We start from the raw sequence: 16,832 nt of genomic DNA, 5'->3' as shown, positions 1-16,832 counted from the left end.
GATAACTGACAGGGTAATAAACCAGTGATGCATGAGCTAATGACTCATAGTGTTTAATAACTGATGTAATTGTAACATTGATATATTTTCTGATAGAATAGTAGAAGATATTCTGTGTTTCATCCCCGTCTCTGAGATCAAAGTGTAAAAATGCTTTTTCTCCATAGAATCAAAACCTAATCTTGACTCCTTGGAGCCATTCACAAGATGTATTAGGCTATAAATTCTTTCATGTAACAAAATCTTAGTGTTACGCCGAAGGATTTTATCACGATCACTAAATCTGTGGTCCACCCACAGGTAAGTCCCTTTTAAGTCCACTACTTAACGCATAGATCTGACCAGATTACCCCCACCCTCCCCCAACCAACTGAATCATGGCCCTGACACACCTCCCCTGCACCTCTTCAAGCAGCCAATCAAGGCCCTGATCTCCACCTAACACTGTGCTTCAAGATACCCTCCATGCCGAAATGACCCAGAAGATTCTGAACAGTCCCCCTTCTCCACCCCCAGGGACCCTGACTGAAGCTCTGATCCTTCCTGTCTCTGTGGTCTGACCCACAATCTGCAACCCACAACCTATGACCTGCAATCTCTGACCCACCTGATTTCCTATAAAGGAAATGCCTTTTTGTGCATACAGGTAGTGTAAGGCTCATTCTACTTTACATCATGTCTTAGAACTTGTACACAACAGATGTTTAAATGTTTTTAAAGTTTACGGAGGCAAACATTGAGAAGAGCACTAAAACTAGTGTGTTGCATCCAGTGGAGATTTACAGGGAGAAACCTGCCTCTGGCCTCCAACAGTAAATCTGATAGGACCAAGACCTGTCATTTTACTCGCCACCCTGCATTTGGCTAAATTGAAGTCAAATGGAATTGTGAGGTGGCATGTCGTGTTGCAGGTAGTGCAGCTATCTCACAGCTCCGGTGACCTAGGTTTAATTCTGACCTCCACCGCTGTCTGTGTGGGGTTTGCTAGGCCTTCTCCCAAGCACCCCACTTTCCTCCCACAACCCAAGTACATGCTGGCTGTTAGTTAATTGGTTTCTGAAAATTACCTGTGTTATAGGTGGGGGGGGGGGGAAAGGTGGGAGAATCAGAAAGATGTTAATGCATTTGTTTGAGAGAATAGGTACAGGGAAATAAGTGGGGGGATGGATTGCTTGAGGGGCTTAATGGCCTCCTATGTTGTAAGGAAATGTGAATGTGTGGAAATGACAACAGTTGGTGGCCAATACCCCCATATGTTCAGTGCCAATGACCAAAGATGAGTGCCTTCCTCTTTTATTAATCAGCTATATATGGTGCCTTCTGTGACTCTAGTTAGAGCTGTCTTGGTGCTTTGAAAGGGACACTGATTGAAAGCTTTCTAGATCCAATCCAGAGTTTGTGCTGAGTATTAGTTAATGGAAAGTTATACCTGATCTTTCAATGTCATTGTTGTTGTACCTTAATGTTGTTTGGAGTGCTCTAGATGAGTGGGAAACAACAGAGGTTGTCAATTCCAAGTTTCCTTGGAGATGTCAGGAGTCTAAGGGTTAAATTTGTGATGTGACTTTTTTCAAACAGTTTCGTTCCCTTCATGCATTTCTTCAATTTAGATCAATATTTTGTGTAAATGGATTCCTGAATATATTTAGAAGAATGTCTAAATTGTATCAAATATGCAACATCTGAATGAACAATCTACTCTAACAAAATTATGTAACACTTTCAGCTGAAATACTTGAAGAGGAACATTTCTAATCAGATGCCAAAATTCAGGACACACACAGCTGTGAAATGTCATAATTGACAAAAAAACATGGTCACTTTGCTGAATATAATAGAATAGTTCGTGGGGAGCTTTGTGGTTTGAATGTATTCCTGGATGTTGTGTGACAGAATTCATCATCAAAGATTAAGCAATAACCATATAATGTCATCTCCTTCGAACTGCTACTGCCTGGAACACATCTTGTTTTTTAGTGTCCACCCAGCCCCTCAATATGTTACAGCTTTACTAATATTCCATGATAATATTCTGCACATTTTGTTCATGGAAGAAGTAGCAATTTTAGATTTGCTGTCTTTGTTAGTTTTTTACTGGTGATGCCCTTCTACTGCTAGGTGTGTCTGAATTTATTTTATGAGTGCAATATCAATTAAGTATTGTCCAGATTTAATATAAAAGGGTGGCAAAGGACACTTCACAAGGTCACAAGATAATGACAGAAGACAAAGGCTGGTTTAACTTTTCCTACAGCCTTAACAATCTCCATATCATATCACTTCCCAGATGCTGCCTTTCTAGGTCAAGGTGCCTGAGTGCATCTACTCTACCCCTGATAGACTGAAGTTGGTTTAGAATTGATGATGAATAGAATTCTATGCATTTCTAATGAGTGTTAAATTGGATTAAACATTGCTTCTTTGTGTTACATTGTCCTGTGGTCTTGTGACTGAGCATCTGTCCTGACCATTTTCAGCTCACTGTAATTGAGCCTCAGCTTAGCAGAGAAAGTTGAGACCATTTTATTGAAAAACTCCCAGGTTTGGTGTTCTGACATCTATGGATTGATTCTCTCTTCATCTACTTATCAATGATGCATGTGATGTTGATCTTGCTATCTAAAATCCACTTGCATTTTAGCCATAACTTTAATTTGTGAAGTTATAGAACTGAAATAGTTTCTGTAGCAAAATCTGAGGTGCCCAGTGATATATTTAAAACAATGAAAGGCTTGAAATGATTTGCAATGAAAAGAACAGCACTGTGCAATGCTTCATATTTAGAAGGGGAAAAATATATTTCCTCTGCAGTTGCTGCAGTTTGACAATAATATTACATTTAGTGTCAATTCAACATGCAGAAATGGTGAAGAAAGTTCAATTCTGAACTGATCCATAGATAAAATGACAAGCGATGTCACCTTTTGAACCTTCGATGCCAGCTCTTCCTATCATTGTGAAGCAGAATTCACCAAGCGTTGGATTGTTCACATGGGTAACATGGGTGATATGAGCTCTAATAGTTCAACATATTATAATCATGGAAATTAGCTATAGCTATTTTCAACACTGTAAGAATACACTGCACTGTGTTGATAGTATTGTCATTCCAACTCTCCCATTTGATCTTACAGATTTTAAAATATGCAAGGATGCCACAGAGTACTAAGTAGTTATAGCAGCATGAGAGTCAAAGTTTAAACAAATTCCAAAATTGTTTGGCACAATTTCAACCTCTGAAATAATTTATTTACTTTAAATATCCTAGATGTTAATGGTGCATCTCCTTTACAAGTGGTTGATTGTTTACTCTCATAATTCATTGCCTCGAGATTCAATGGCAAAGCTCTTTTTTTTTGCAGTCCAATGCAATTAAAACTTGATTTAACCTGAGTAAATCGTGCTTGCAACCATTTTCCAAGTGATGTCAGGCCAATCAATAAATTAGACTGGGCACTTGAAGTCACAAGTTACCCTGGCAACTCTGAAGTGACTTCTATGTTGCTCCCAGCGTGACATTCTTTTTGGAGCGATGCAGGGGAACTTGGAGTGCCTGGTCCTGGGGTACCTATCATGGGACACTCCTAGAACCATATAGGCTTAATCCCTCCGACCAACACGGAAGGTCAGCAGGTAGGTGAGAAACCCGTCCAAATCTGCAGCCCACCACAACCTCGCCCCATGCTGTTGCTTCTGACCCATCCCAATGCTAGCATTCCCAAAGCTGAATTTGAAGATACTATAGTAACATTCAAGAGGCTTTTAGATAGGCACATGAATATGCAGGGCATGGAGGGGTATGGATCGTGTACAGGCAGAACTTGGCATCATGATTGACACAGATCTCATGGGTCGAAGGGCCTGTTCCTGTGCTGGACTGTTCTGTGTTCTACGTACCCCTTTCAACAATGATGTTAGACTTCCTCCCCCCCTCCCCCATCATTGGCTGCAATCATCTCTTCACCTATGCTGCTGGCCCATCCATCTCCTGACACAGGCCAGTCTCCCTCTGCTGATCTCAATGGCCAGCCTGATCCCAGCCACAGACTGTGCTCCAATGCTCATCATGGCCAAATTCTCAATAGCCAGTCACCTTCAGCCAAAGTCTCGGGTCTTGGTGCATTTTGAATGGGGGGTGATGACCTGTTATGTTGTGTTAGCACCATTCCATGCACCATTCTGGGTCTGCTGGAACAGCACAACAATTGCTTCTTGGCAAAACATTTGTTGAAACGGCAAAGATCTAACTGAAATGCACATGTATAAGTCCTTATTGCCTGCTACCTAAATGAATGAATTAACTTCCATTGTTATTGCTGAAATGAGATACTGGAGCAAAAATTAGTTACCTTCCTTCTCCTTTCAGAATGTTTTTAGAAATAATTATTTGGAGGGGGAGATCCAATTATAGTAATGAAGTATTGGGGACAAATCTGAAAGTTCTGTAAGGTAACGGTTAACATTTCTTTCGCAGCCAGTATCACAGGTGTATGAGCATCGACAGCAGGACAGATGGCTGAAAGCCTGAGGCCCAACATTCTGCCAGTCAGCTTCATCTGCCACTGTAGAGGGGTGAGGTTTCACAGCTCTCAAGCTGTCAAATAAAGCACTGTCTCAGGGAGTCAGAGTGGGTGTAGGATTCAGCTCTTGTCTGACCATCTTGGTTTCCTACAAGGTCAGTTGTTCAACCTCCGCGCCTGCCCCACCACCTCAGCAAATCAAATTACAGCATGCACTGTGTTTGACTGTTTCTGCTGAAGCTCCTTGTCAGCTGGAAGAGAGAAACTCCTCAAAAGGAAAGGAAGCACCAAGCTTGAAACCGATGCAATTTGCTCTCTACGGTGCTACTGTCTTTCCACATGGTAATCGGTCAAGTACAATGAATGCTTTTAGTGAGAAATTGGCATTGTTCACTTTGATTTTTTGGAGTGGTGCATGAGCTGTAAAATGCACCTCTGGTGCACACTCACAATTGTAGCATGCCTGCGGTACAAATTGTACTGAGTGTTACATTGGCGATGGTGTTAAAATGCATGCAGCTAACATCTGCAGGGGAGATGTAGAGCAGGTAGTTCACCATCAAGCAGCCTGCAATATGGATTTGCTTCCAGTTCAATCATGTTGGAGCTTAGTGGCTGTTGACCTTCCTTAACACCACTTGCTCAGCAGCAGCAACGCCCCTTTACAAGACTGTTCCATAGAACCATACAGCACAAAACAGGCCCTTCGGCCCACCACTGTTCAAATGAATCATCAATTACTTATGGGTTAGTTGCTGACTTCATTCTTCTAAATGTTACAATGAATTTTAAAGTGTTCGGTGCTCCTTTTGGCTGTCTCAAGTTTCTGAATTCTTCATGGTGTGATGAGGCAGGTGCTGGAGACCTGGGTCTTGATTGCAAGGCTTATGTACAAACCAATTTCTCCCCAGCATGGCTGCATTAGTAGGCAGTTCCTTGGAAGAGTATATAACTGGGAGAATGAGAAGTTGCAGGAGGAGGGAGGATGAGGAGGAAGAGGAGAGGTTTTTCACTCAAAGCAATTGACTTATCAAAACGTCAATGAGGAACATTGTGTCAAGCACTTGTGTATCAGTAAGGAGGTCTTCACAAAAATCAGATACCTGTTGTAGCCATAACCCCGCCTTGGAGCAGGAGAAGGATTGTGTTGTTTGTGGCTTTCAAGGTGACCATGACACTGAACTATTATGTGTCTGGCCCCTCCCAGGCCAGACATGGAGATACTTACCCATCTTGGAGTTTGCCATCTATTGTTGTACAGGGAAGTTCACTGAGGCCACCTGTTCAAAATGAACCAACAACTTCATTCTCTCTCACCAGAGATGAACTGGTAGAGAGAGAAAAGGAATTGGAAGATTTGCAGCTTTTCCGCAGAATAGGGTGCCCTTGACTACACACATATCACTTTGAGTGCAGGATGTCAACTCTGCTTGACACCAAAACAAACAAAATTCCAGGCCCTCAAGTCCTGTTGGTGTATAGACAGGTCAGTGGCTGGGATCCTTACAGCAGCCACGATTCCTTCTTTCTGTATTGGTCTACAACAGTAGCTGAATTTGAACCACGACTTGAAGCCAAAGGCTGCTCGGTGTCAAGGGCAATGACGATAAAAGACATGCTGATCTGCAAAATCTAATAAAGCAGATGGTTGATATGCTAAAACAATATGAACTACTATAGAAGAGTCCTGCAGTGCTGGGCAGAGTGAGTTTCAAGATTAGTTGTGGTCTACTGTATGCTGCACAACTGCACACCATGCGGACAATGCCCTTCCCACCAATTCTAGTGGGATGAAGAAGGCAGGAGCTAACTCACTGAGCTCATTTCTGCATGGACTGTTTGCGAAACCTACATCCCAGTGTGAAGGAATAAGCTCAATTCCCCCGGCATTAACATCTCATGTCTTTCCTTCTCTCTGTCACAGGCCATGACAGTGAATAGCTGCCCTGTGCTAACCTCTAGAAAACTACCTGAAACAATGTTCCCAGTGGAACACCTGGGGTAAGCTGGTCCAATTCTTCACAGAGAGACCTTGAAACATGAAAGAAGCACCACGTGGTGGCCAAAGCAAGCTCCAGCCCCACAGAAGGAGGAAATGAACAACCAGCTAAACCACACCCCCTGACTGAGCCTGAATTGTCAAAGGCTGCACGTCTCTTTCAGAAACAATCAACAATATTTTATAAAGTTTTGTAAATTTTAAAAATATACAACTTTTAATGTATTTTAAAGTATTCTTAAACAGTAAGAAAGTGCTTTAAAAATCAAAAGACTAAATGCTTACCTCTGTTCCGCTCAGCCAATCCCCTCCATTGAAATCAATGGAGAATATCTCCCAGTATCACCTCCTCAGCAGCTAACTGCTGTCAGTAAACATTAGATTTCTGCATTGACATTCACAGTTGTTAGTTAAGTGAGTTCAATACCTGTAGGTTCATTGACCTGACTCCTGCAAAATCTGGCTCTGTATTTCAGGTTAGTGATTTGCAACAGAACCCAGGATATTAAAGGGTATTGAAGGGAAGGTGCAAGGCCCACCCAGCAATTATTCATTCTGTCATTTGGCAGATGGAAAAAAATGAGTTCAAATGCAAGTTCATTAACCTGAAGCATTGATTCTGTTTCTCTCACCTCAGATGCTGCCTGACCTGATGAGTATTCCAGCACTTTCTCTTTTCATTTCAGATTTTTAGCATCTGCAATGTTCTGATTTTTGATTATTTATGAAAGGAAATTTATCTGTGCTTGCTGACAACATGAACATGGAAAAACATTTGGAGGGGATTTGTCTACATAAGTACATCTTGAGATGTTTTCTAAAAAGCCTTAATGAATACGTTCAAGATTTAATACACTCTTGGGATCAGATGAGTTTTCATAAACATTGTAATGCAATCTGTGCTGCAAGATAATAGCTAAGCCTTGGAACACACTCCCAGCCATCTGTGGTTCCACAGCAGTGTCAAAAATTACCATGAGATTACTATGACAAGCTTCCTATCCTTTTATGTCAATTCTCAGTCTACCCTGCTGTTTCAACTTCAGTGCTGTCTTTCAGTTTGCCTTTGTCTTCACCTAGATTTCTTAGTAGAATTACAACTTTGCTGTCGGCAAGGTTATATTAAGGCTTTGTGATGCGAGGGATGTAATACTGTGAGAGAGAATTGTGTGATTCTGTAGTCTCTAGGGAGTATTAGTTACAAAATCGGAGCAACACTGTTGACCTAAGCCACCTGCTCCCATTAGAAGCTCAGGATCTGAGAAAAAACCCGATGATGCCCAAATTTATTTTACAGATTTATGCTAATATGTATTCATCTCCAATATCAACATAAGTGCAATGCAAATGATGTTGTTATTTGTAACAGGCTAAGAGAATGTCTTAGAAAATGGAAAGCTAGAAATTGAATTGTTCATTTGGAGCAGTATTAAAATATTCAGTGAGGAATGTTGGATTTAATATTGATTGAATGTCTTACATTCCGGTATGAATGTTTGTAAAACATTCACCTTACATGTTTTCCATGAACGACAAATGGATGTAATAGGATATTGAGTTGTAAATCACAGCTTTGAATCACAATAGCACCTCTTAAATTTGCTTGCCATATGTTGCCTTCAATGAAAGGCCAATGCTCCAGGATCAAACCACCCAATTATGATTAACTAGGGATCCAATCATTTTAAGTTTATTTGCTACCTAGAGTTGATTCAGATTTATCTTTCCAGTATACTTTTCAGTTTTTCCTTTACCATTGATTTATTTACAAATTATTCCCCATTAATATTTGTTTTATGAAATCACATGATTATTTTTAAGGAGGTGTTTTGTTTATACAAAATATTGTGTCAATGATAAATTCATACAATTTTTTAAGAGCTTGTATCCACTAAATGATTGGCTCAAGCATGGAATTCACCCAAGTTAATAATAAGTGTCAGCCTGAATAAGGGGATGCCTGAAGCAGGCTGTAGTTTGATGTACCAAATAGAGTTTCAAAGGCAACTATTTGTTCTCAAAGCAAGGAACTAGAAAGAATTCACCAAGATTGCACTGTGGGGTGGTAATTAGTACTGCAGCCTCACAACTCCATGGACGAGGCTTTAAGCTTGACCTTGGGTGATGTCTGTGTGGAGTTTGTATGTTCTCCCTGTGACCATGCGGGTTTCCTCTGGGTGCTCCAGTTTTCTCCCACATCTCAAAGATGTGATGGTTGGTAGGTTAATTGGTGACTGTAAATTGTCCCCATTTAAGGTGGATGGGGCAGAAGGATCAGAGGAAGTTGATGGGCATGTGAGAGAGGTTACAGGGAGCTAAGTTGAGTTGAATGGGCTTCCTCCATGTTGAATAGGAACATGAGATTTTCACTCACACCTATCCCACTGCTCATGTGATTGATGGAATCACTGCTTATTCCTCGGAGACAGGCTTGTCAATGTACAGTGCAGGTATCTGGAGAGGTCATATCAACATAATACTGGCAAGAAGGTAACTTTACCAAGGTTTAAACTCTAGAAGTGGCATGAAGTACAGCCACTAAACTAGAGTGATAAACATTATAGAAGTGAAATGGATCCTTTTATAACTTGAATTCATTTTAACAATGTAGCTTATTGTGTCTCCAGATCTTCGGTTGTCTATCTTCATGTATGGAAGCATAGCGAGATTCCAAAGGCAATAAAGCCATTCTTGCAGAATTTTGATGGGACAATTCATTAGTGAGAACATTAATATATTCATAACATTTTAAACCATCTCATTTTGATTGTAGCCTAAGTCAAGCAATTTTTTTATGGAAAACAGAGCATTTTTTAATAGATCAAAACAAGTATAACTTTGCAGATATCTTATCACAGAATGGTATGTTGTAAATAAAATCTATGTAACAGCTCTGTCTTCATTTTCCTGCAGATTATTTCATCTGAACCCAATATTTAAAGCTCAAAAATGGCAAAATTATTTCTTCTTATGGTTCTGGGAATCTTTCTGGCGTACAACAAAATTTTTGGCCTGCAACAGACTTTGCCACGAGTGTATCTCACATCTAAAGGTAAGTGCAACATGAAAAATAACTATTTCTATGTTCAGAATTGTTAAATATCATTTTCTTGATGTGTCAGACTTTCTATTAAATAAAAATATTGTGAAGGATATTAATCAAAAATGTGGATATGTGATGGAGAATGGGAAAGACCATGAATCCCTTTTTGTGCAAGTTATTGAGTTGAGAGCACTTAGTGTAAAGCAGTGTGCTTTTCTATAATGCTGTGCAGAGCGTATTCTTCAACCGAATGTCTGTTGATGAGGAGTTACCTAAGTAGTAAAAATTGTCCATTGAGTGAAATCAACATCTGAATTTTAGCTTTTCTATATTAAATCCACTTCATGTAATTTGTATTAACTTAAAAGGTGATGCTCACTGTATATTTGGAGATTTTATTATGTGTGACAAACAAACTCTACACTAAGGAGATTGAATGAAACACTTCAACTGGAATGCAGTTTAAACATTACTGAGCAACATGGATTTATTTTGTTTTTATAATACACTAATGAGGTTTTATTTGTTTCCACTGGGACATCAAATGGAATCTGAGTAGTTTTACATGTCTGGCACAGCAATGACAGAAACAGCCTAGATTTAGTGACCTAAAATTGGCAAAATAAAACATCAACTTCTTAATGAAGGGAAGAAGAAAACATAAGGTCAGACCTGGTTATAATCGGCTTTTATGTGAATGTGTTCTTACTTTGTTAGAGCCAATGTTGTCATCACCAGGTTACCTGAAGGGGAATTAGTCAACCCCTGGGGGAGCTGGATGGAGAAAGTAACTTCTCTTATCTACAAGACTCATGGTGTCATGACATTGGCAATGTCTGTGAAGAAGTCAGTATGATTGGTCCATTCCAATCTTGTGCTGAAGGAGACACAATAGATACAAGGAGTTGAAACTGACAGGACAAAGAAGTACATTAGCCTGCAAAAGATTTCTTTGACTTACCGATGTAAATTAAATTCTTGAAAAGTGAAGCAAGGATTCAAAGACTCGTGAACAATTTGACAGGCTGAAAGATGATTGCTCTTTCTGTGACCATAACCATCTAAATACCAACACATAGAGTGTTTGGTTCTGTACATTTAAATGTTTTATAAATTCTCCTGATCTGCAAATTCGAAGATTGGAAGTTGAGAGGGATGGGAGTGCTGGGGGGGTGGGGGGGAGGAAGGTAGTGAAGTAGGGAACACTCACTGAAAATTACCATCTCCCTGGTCATCAACACAGAATTCAGAGCTGAATTTCTGGTGCCCACTCATCATTGGACCAGGTTAGGCTCAGAGAAAGGATTGTTACCATGAAGACTCACTCCGTTGTGTCAGAAAGTAGCTTTAATGAAAGAATAACATATTTTTACAATCATTTATATTTGGTGGCTAAAATTTACATAAAGGAATATGGAAGTACTGTAAAATACTTCCCTAATCTACATTATCCAAATAAGCCCAAACATCTCTCAAAGGATCCCTGAAATGTCCCTCAGAGAAGAAAACTACCTTCCTACCCAGTCTGGACTACATGTGCCTGCAGACTCATTCGCCATGATTGATTCTTAACTGCTTCCTCAGTTCATGGGTAGTCAGGGAAAGGCAAAACAGCCAGCATGGCCAGCAATATCAACATCCCCAGAACAAATAAGTAAAAAAAAATGAAGATTCAATGGTGCACCTATTTCCTGTGGAGAACTATTGTCTTTTGACTCAACACTTCACTCTGCAGGTGTTCAGCTCCTGAAGGAAGACTCAGGTCAGTGTAAACCTGTAAATTGTAACCAGTTCTTGTGTCAAGTGGGAGGAATGTGAGCTGGCAAGTCTTAGAGACAAGCATCATCCTATAATGAATCACTAGGCTGAGTTGTCCTGGACCTGCCTGATCTCACCAGTGTGCATTGTCTGCTGGTGTAAGGTCTGGATGAGATAACCACTACCTCCAGCAGGTAATCCCTGAGGTGGGGCAGGCTAAGATAAAGTGATACAGGCTGCAAAATCCAGCTTCACAGTCAGTGCTTGTTGTTTGGGTGCCACAGGTGCCAAATTGATGCCAATATGGTGGTTAATGCACACATACACATCTGTAATGTGAGACCTGCTAACTGCCACAGTGTGAGAATATTGGTGTTTACTAAGCTGGAAATGTGCAGAACAGTCAAATAATACCAGGTTGCAGTTTCACACTCCAGGTAACACCTGTCCTTAACTTCACACACTGAACACATGTACATGAGCAAACAGGACGCTCCACCCGCATCATTGAAAGAGACCATCCACGCAATGCAAGTTAATTGTTTATTGATTCGTGATGGCTTGTAATAAACTTCCATAGGTTTACTTACTAGTGTTCTTTAAAGTTGCTAAACTCCACAAGGAGCAGCATAAAAGGTACTGAAGAACTTGACCCTGACTTCAAGCTTCCAGGAAGTCAGTTGCTCCCAAGCACAGGGAATTTGCCGGCACTCCCTTTGGAGTGGAGCATTACCTGGGGAAAGAGCAGATGACAAGCTATAGGAAGAGCAGTGGGGAAGAAGATTTGTCAACAGGAGGTCAAACTCACCCAACTGTCCGAACTGAATCTCAGTGAGGAACAACGGGAAATGTCCTTGCTTCAGAATGGCAGTGCCACCTCCAGCAGCCACAACTTCAGTCTTAAGGTTATGGACCAAATTGCCAGCGGTTACCAAGGTCTCTGTGGGTATCAGGCCTTATTCATGGTGGAACTGCCCACCACTGTTGCACAAGGAATGAAATCTTGCTGGTGAAACCAATCTCAGGAAAGCTGAGTAACTTTCACTCTGCCTTGCAACGGAGCAGGAGGGAGAATGGGTAGACAGTTTTGAAAGGATTGCAGACTTCCCCATGGTATAGGATGTTTAACAATACATCCTCCACTTTGTGTGTTATCTGCACTGAATCGTTGTAGTTGAACATTGCATTCTGACCCTTGTGTTTATTTTGGTGGGGGGGGGGGTGCTATTCAATTTGGTATCTTCTGTCACAGGTACCAGAAGAGCCATGAGGAAATGTTTCTTTCCACAGTGAATTGCATGGAGTTAGCAAACTCAGCCTGAACTGCTGTAAGTTACAGATTCATTGGCAGCTTACAAAAATAAATTTCTAAATATCCAAAAGAGACATATGTTGTAGGGTTATGGGGAAAGAGAAGTGATGTAGCCACTCAAAGAGCCAAAAACCATTTTTGTTTACTGTAATTGCTTTCAACATTTATTAAAGTTACACCAGTTGAACCATTTAAACCATTCTGTCACATAGTTATTAGTCTCAAAACTACAGCAGTCATGACTGTCAGTGATAGAGAAGGACACACATAGTACAGTGCAATTGTTACTGCATTAAAATCATTTCCCAGTCAAATTCAGTGATGTGTACAATAGTACAATTGAATGATATTCCACCAGTGAAAGTGAGCAGACACAAGTGCCAAGCAGAGTTTTGCAAACTGTGGCATATATTTGCTAACATTTACGTACATATTCACATCAATATCAAGCTTCCCACTGTAGCAAAAAACTGAAATAATTTTCATTTCCAGAGGCATCATATTTTCCTTACAAGGAATCATCTCGGGGTTGGGGGGGGGGGGAAGAGGGGGATTGGGGGGTCCTCTGCCTTAAGTTTTATTTGTGGTCATTCTGTAGATTCCCCTGAAGAATAATTGCTTATGTTGCAGAAATATCAAGCTCTTCTGGTTTTGCAATGCAGAACCAGTTTAAATGGACTTTGTAGCCATTCTTAATGAATGTTGGTACTAACTCAACAGACTGCATGATTTTTTTAACCACCATGCCCCTTCACTCCCTCCCGCCCCATTAGTTTCTGAGCTCTTAGTAGTTTTCTGATGGAACACTGTTACCTAAAAATAGTGTACACATTAACACTTCAAATTCTACTGCTAAACAGATTTGCTTTACATTAATATGTCTCTTTATTTTTCTGAGGGCTTTTATCAACGTACTGCACAAATTTGATTTCTGTGCAAACATTACATTTGAAGAATGATCAAGGGTCATGCAAACTGCATAATTTTTTTCTCTCAGTTTCTCCATTAATCAATTAAATTACCCATTATAACTTAAGAGGGCGAAGTTATTAGCAATTGTAGTTAGACAAGAAACATGTGCCTTTATTGACAGAACGCACACACAACTTCCATAAGGGTTGGCACTTGTCAGAAGGGAGAGAAATGACTGAGTTTATCAGATATGTAAGTGTTTAATGTGTGCAGCACTGATCCCCATTGCCAATTCACAGGGTAAGAAGTCATGCTGCAATATTCTGCAGCTTCTCTGCTACTGTAAGATTTGAGTGAATGTAAAGACATTTTGGCCTTAAGCCTCACCACTTAATCAAATGACCCAAGCCATTGCTTTGTTATGAATTAAATTGTATAATTTCAACCAATCAAATAGTTTGTGGATTCAGAAATAAAAACAAAGTGCTGAAACACGGCAGGCTAGGCATCATCCGCAGAAAGACAGTTAATGTTTCAGGTTGATGTCCATTCATCGGGGTCATAGACCTGAAGCATTAACATTCCTTCTCCCTCCACAGACGTGCCTGACCTGTCGAGTATTCGCAACATTTTCTGTTTTCATTTCAGATTCCTTGTGCCCACAGTGTTTTACGTTGGTGGTTTGCAGATTCAGCCTTATACAATCCTTCTGTTTTCTAACACTTGTTTGAGGTTCTAAACATTGAACATTTGTGCAGATATTTCATTATTGGCAGTGTATATCAAAGGAACATACGAACATAATAAGAAATAGCAGGAGGAAGCTGCTTGCCCCTCATGCCTTTTCTGCCATTCAATAAGATCATAACTGATCTTTCACCTCAGTGCCACATTCCTGCACTAACCCCATATCCTTTAAGGTGGAGTGCTAGTTCTGGGACTTGAGATGCATAACTTGCCAAGTTTTTGATATGTTATATCAATGTTTTGATATCTATATCTGATGAAGGAGTCAATTGTATATAGGCGATCAATATGTGTCAAGGGAACACTGAAATGATATTTATAAATATATTTTTCAGTTAAGTGGCCTCTTCCTGTGTTTCTGAGAATAAAGCAGGAAGGCAGAGGTAATTTAAAAATAATTGCCCTTGAGCACCAACATGTAGAGACTTCTAAACTTTTATGGATTTCCTGCTTGCAACCAAAATCAAATATAGTGAACTACCACAGAAATCTGCTGGACACGATTCTCAAAGTCTCACTGTTTTCTTTGCTATTATTTTCTGAACCTAGCTTTATAGTATTGGGATTACAATCTCCTTGAAACGTATATCATTTCACAGTTCCTTTATTTGAAGTTAAAATACTTCAGAGCCCCAGTTTGAAACAAGGTCAGTAATCAAGCAAGGTACAATAAAATCATATATTTTATATTAATTCATTTTTGAGTTATTAAAATAACTGAGTGGGCATGACAGAGGCCACAGGCAACAATAAGAATAGGGTCTGCACTGCATCAGTGAGAATAAAGAATCAAGAAATTTTACAGAATAGGGTCCTCATTATCCTGCATGTAGAATGAACTTACTGTCAAGAAATATTTTGGTTAAATGTATTTTTGCTATCAATTAGATTCAATAAATTCAAGTTATTTGCTGCTTTTTGTTCAGATGTGGAACCAATAGAATGGCAAAATTTTCCAGTTGCTAAGAGCAGAGATGAAGATTGCCACTAAACTCATCTCAACACTTCAACTATTTGTGGACCCAACAGAGTGTTAGATTACATGAAGTGTCATATAATATTGGCAGAATATGTAGTAAATCTGAACATTGGGAGGATTTTAGAATTTAGCAAAGGATGACCGATTAATAAAGTGTTAGAAAGATTATGAGTAAACTAGCATGAGGTATGAAAACATACATAAAATTTGTGTGTAACAAGTAGACAAACACAAAGTAAACAGGATTTTTACAAAGACAAAGAATTATAAAAATAAATGATGAAATAACACACATTGAACACATATCTTCATGGTGGAAAAAAGAAATCTGGCAAGTAATAAAAATCCAGGGGTCAAAAGAGAATGAGGAGCTGAAAGAAATTATTACTAGTAAACAAATAGAGATGACAAATGATTGAATCTAAAAATAGATCTATCCCTCAAAGCCCATTTTCTGAGTTTTAAGAAGTGGCTCTAGATATAGTAGATGCATTTGTCCAAATTTTAAAATTACTGATCAAGAAGGATGGAGAGAGAAAGCAATGAACAATTGGCTAATTAGCCTGACATCAATAGTAGGGGACTGTAGAATATATTACTAGGATAACAGGATTTGTAGAAAATCACAAGGTGATTGGGAAACGTCAATATAAATTTATGAATGGGACATTGTGTTTCACACATTTATTAGAATTTTTTGAAACTGTAATTAGTTAAGGGAAGAATTGGATGTAGTATTTAGATTTTTAAGAAGCATTTCATGGTGTGCTTTTTAAAGGGTGATTAAATAAAATTAGGGCTCAGGGGACAGATGACCCATATTGGTTGGAGTCATAAATGGAGAATAGGAATAAACAGGAGATTTATGGTTTGGAAGGTTGTGACCACTGGAGAGTCACAAAGGTCAGTGCTTGAGTTTCAGATAACTATATTCAATGTGGGGACTGGGTATACCCACATGCTATACTCAAGTTTGCTATGTTACAAATCCAGTTGAGAAATTGTGAGGAAGAGATGATGAGATTGTAAGTGGAAGCAGACAATTTAACTGGGTGGACATAAATATAACGTGGTGAAATGTGAAGTTATCAACTTTGTTAGGAAAAAGCAGAATATTCTATTAAATAGTAGAAGAAAGGGCAGAGATAATTGTACATCCTTTCAATGGATCATGGAAAGTGAGTGCAGAGCGAGCAATTAGGAAATTACTTTTGCCATTATTACATAAGGATTGGTGTATAATGTTAAAGAAGTGAAGTGTTCATCTCTAGGCATTGAAAAACGTGCTTTTAAGAATATTGGCTGCCAGGTGTACTGACATTACTGAAGATGGAAGTGTGAAGACGAGTACAACCAGTAGTTGATATTGGTTCCACTAGACTAGCTCCAGGTGATCTTACACCAATTATACAGGGTCTTGTTGAAACTACAACTGGATATAGCTTTGATCTCTCCAGATATGGAATGAAAATTTATCTTAGAGGTCGAGCAACAAAAATTCCCTATACCAATTCCCTGTTTTGGGAAGTTGGCTGTTGAGGAGAAGTTGATTAGTATACATT

General features: G+C 39.5%; 1 protein-coding gene across 5 annotated transcripts in view; it reads left to right on the top strand.

Moving 5' to 3' along the window:
- sema3c (sema domain, immunoglobulin domain (Ig), short basic domain, secreted, (semaphorin) 3C) overlaps positions 1–16,832 on the top strand; it is an 88,181-nt gene that overhangs the window by 7,885 nt on the left and 63,464 nt on the right. For 3 of the 5 annotated variants that reach the window (XM_052033762.1, XM_052033760.1, XM_052033761.1), the window contains one exon: positions 9,433–9,571. In XM_052033762.1, the coding sequence (XP_051889722.1) occupies positions 9,469–9,571 (103 nt within the window). In that variant the 5' untranslated portion in view covers positions 9,433–9,468. Of the gene's footprint in view, positions 1–167; positions 301–9,432; positions 9,572–16,832 lie in introns of all 5 variants that reach the window. The other 2 variants (XM_052033758.1, XM_052033759.1) reach the window with 1 other exon arrangement.

Source organism: Pristis pectinata, chromosome 19 (assembly GCF_009764475.1).
Source record: "Pristis pectinata isolate sPriPec2 chromosome 19, sPriPec2.1.pri, whole genome shotgun sequence".
NCBI lineage: Eukaryota > Metazoa > Chordata > Chondrichthyes > Rhinopristiformes > Pristidae > Pristis > Pristis pectinata.
The sequence above is the reverse complement of the archived record's forward strand: the minus strand, read 5'-3'. Positions and strand labels throughout refer to the sequence as shown.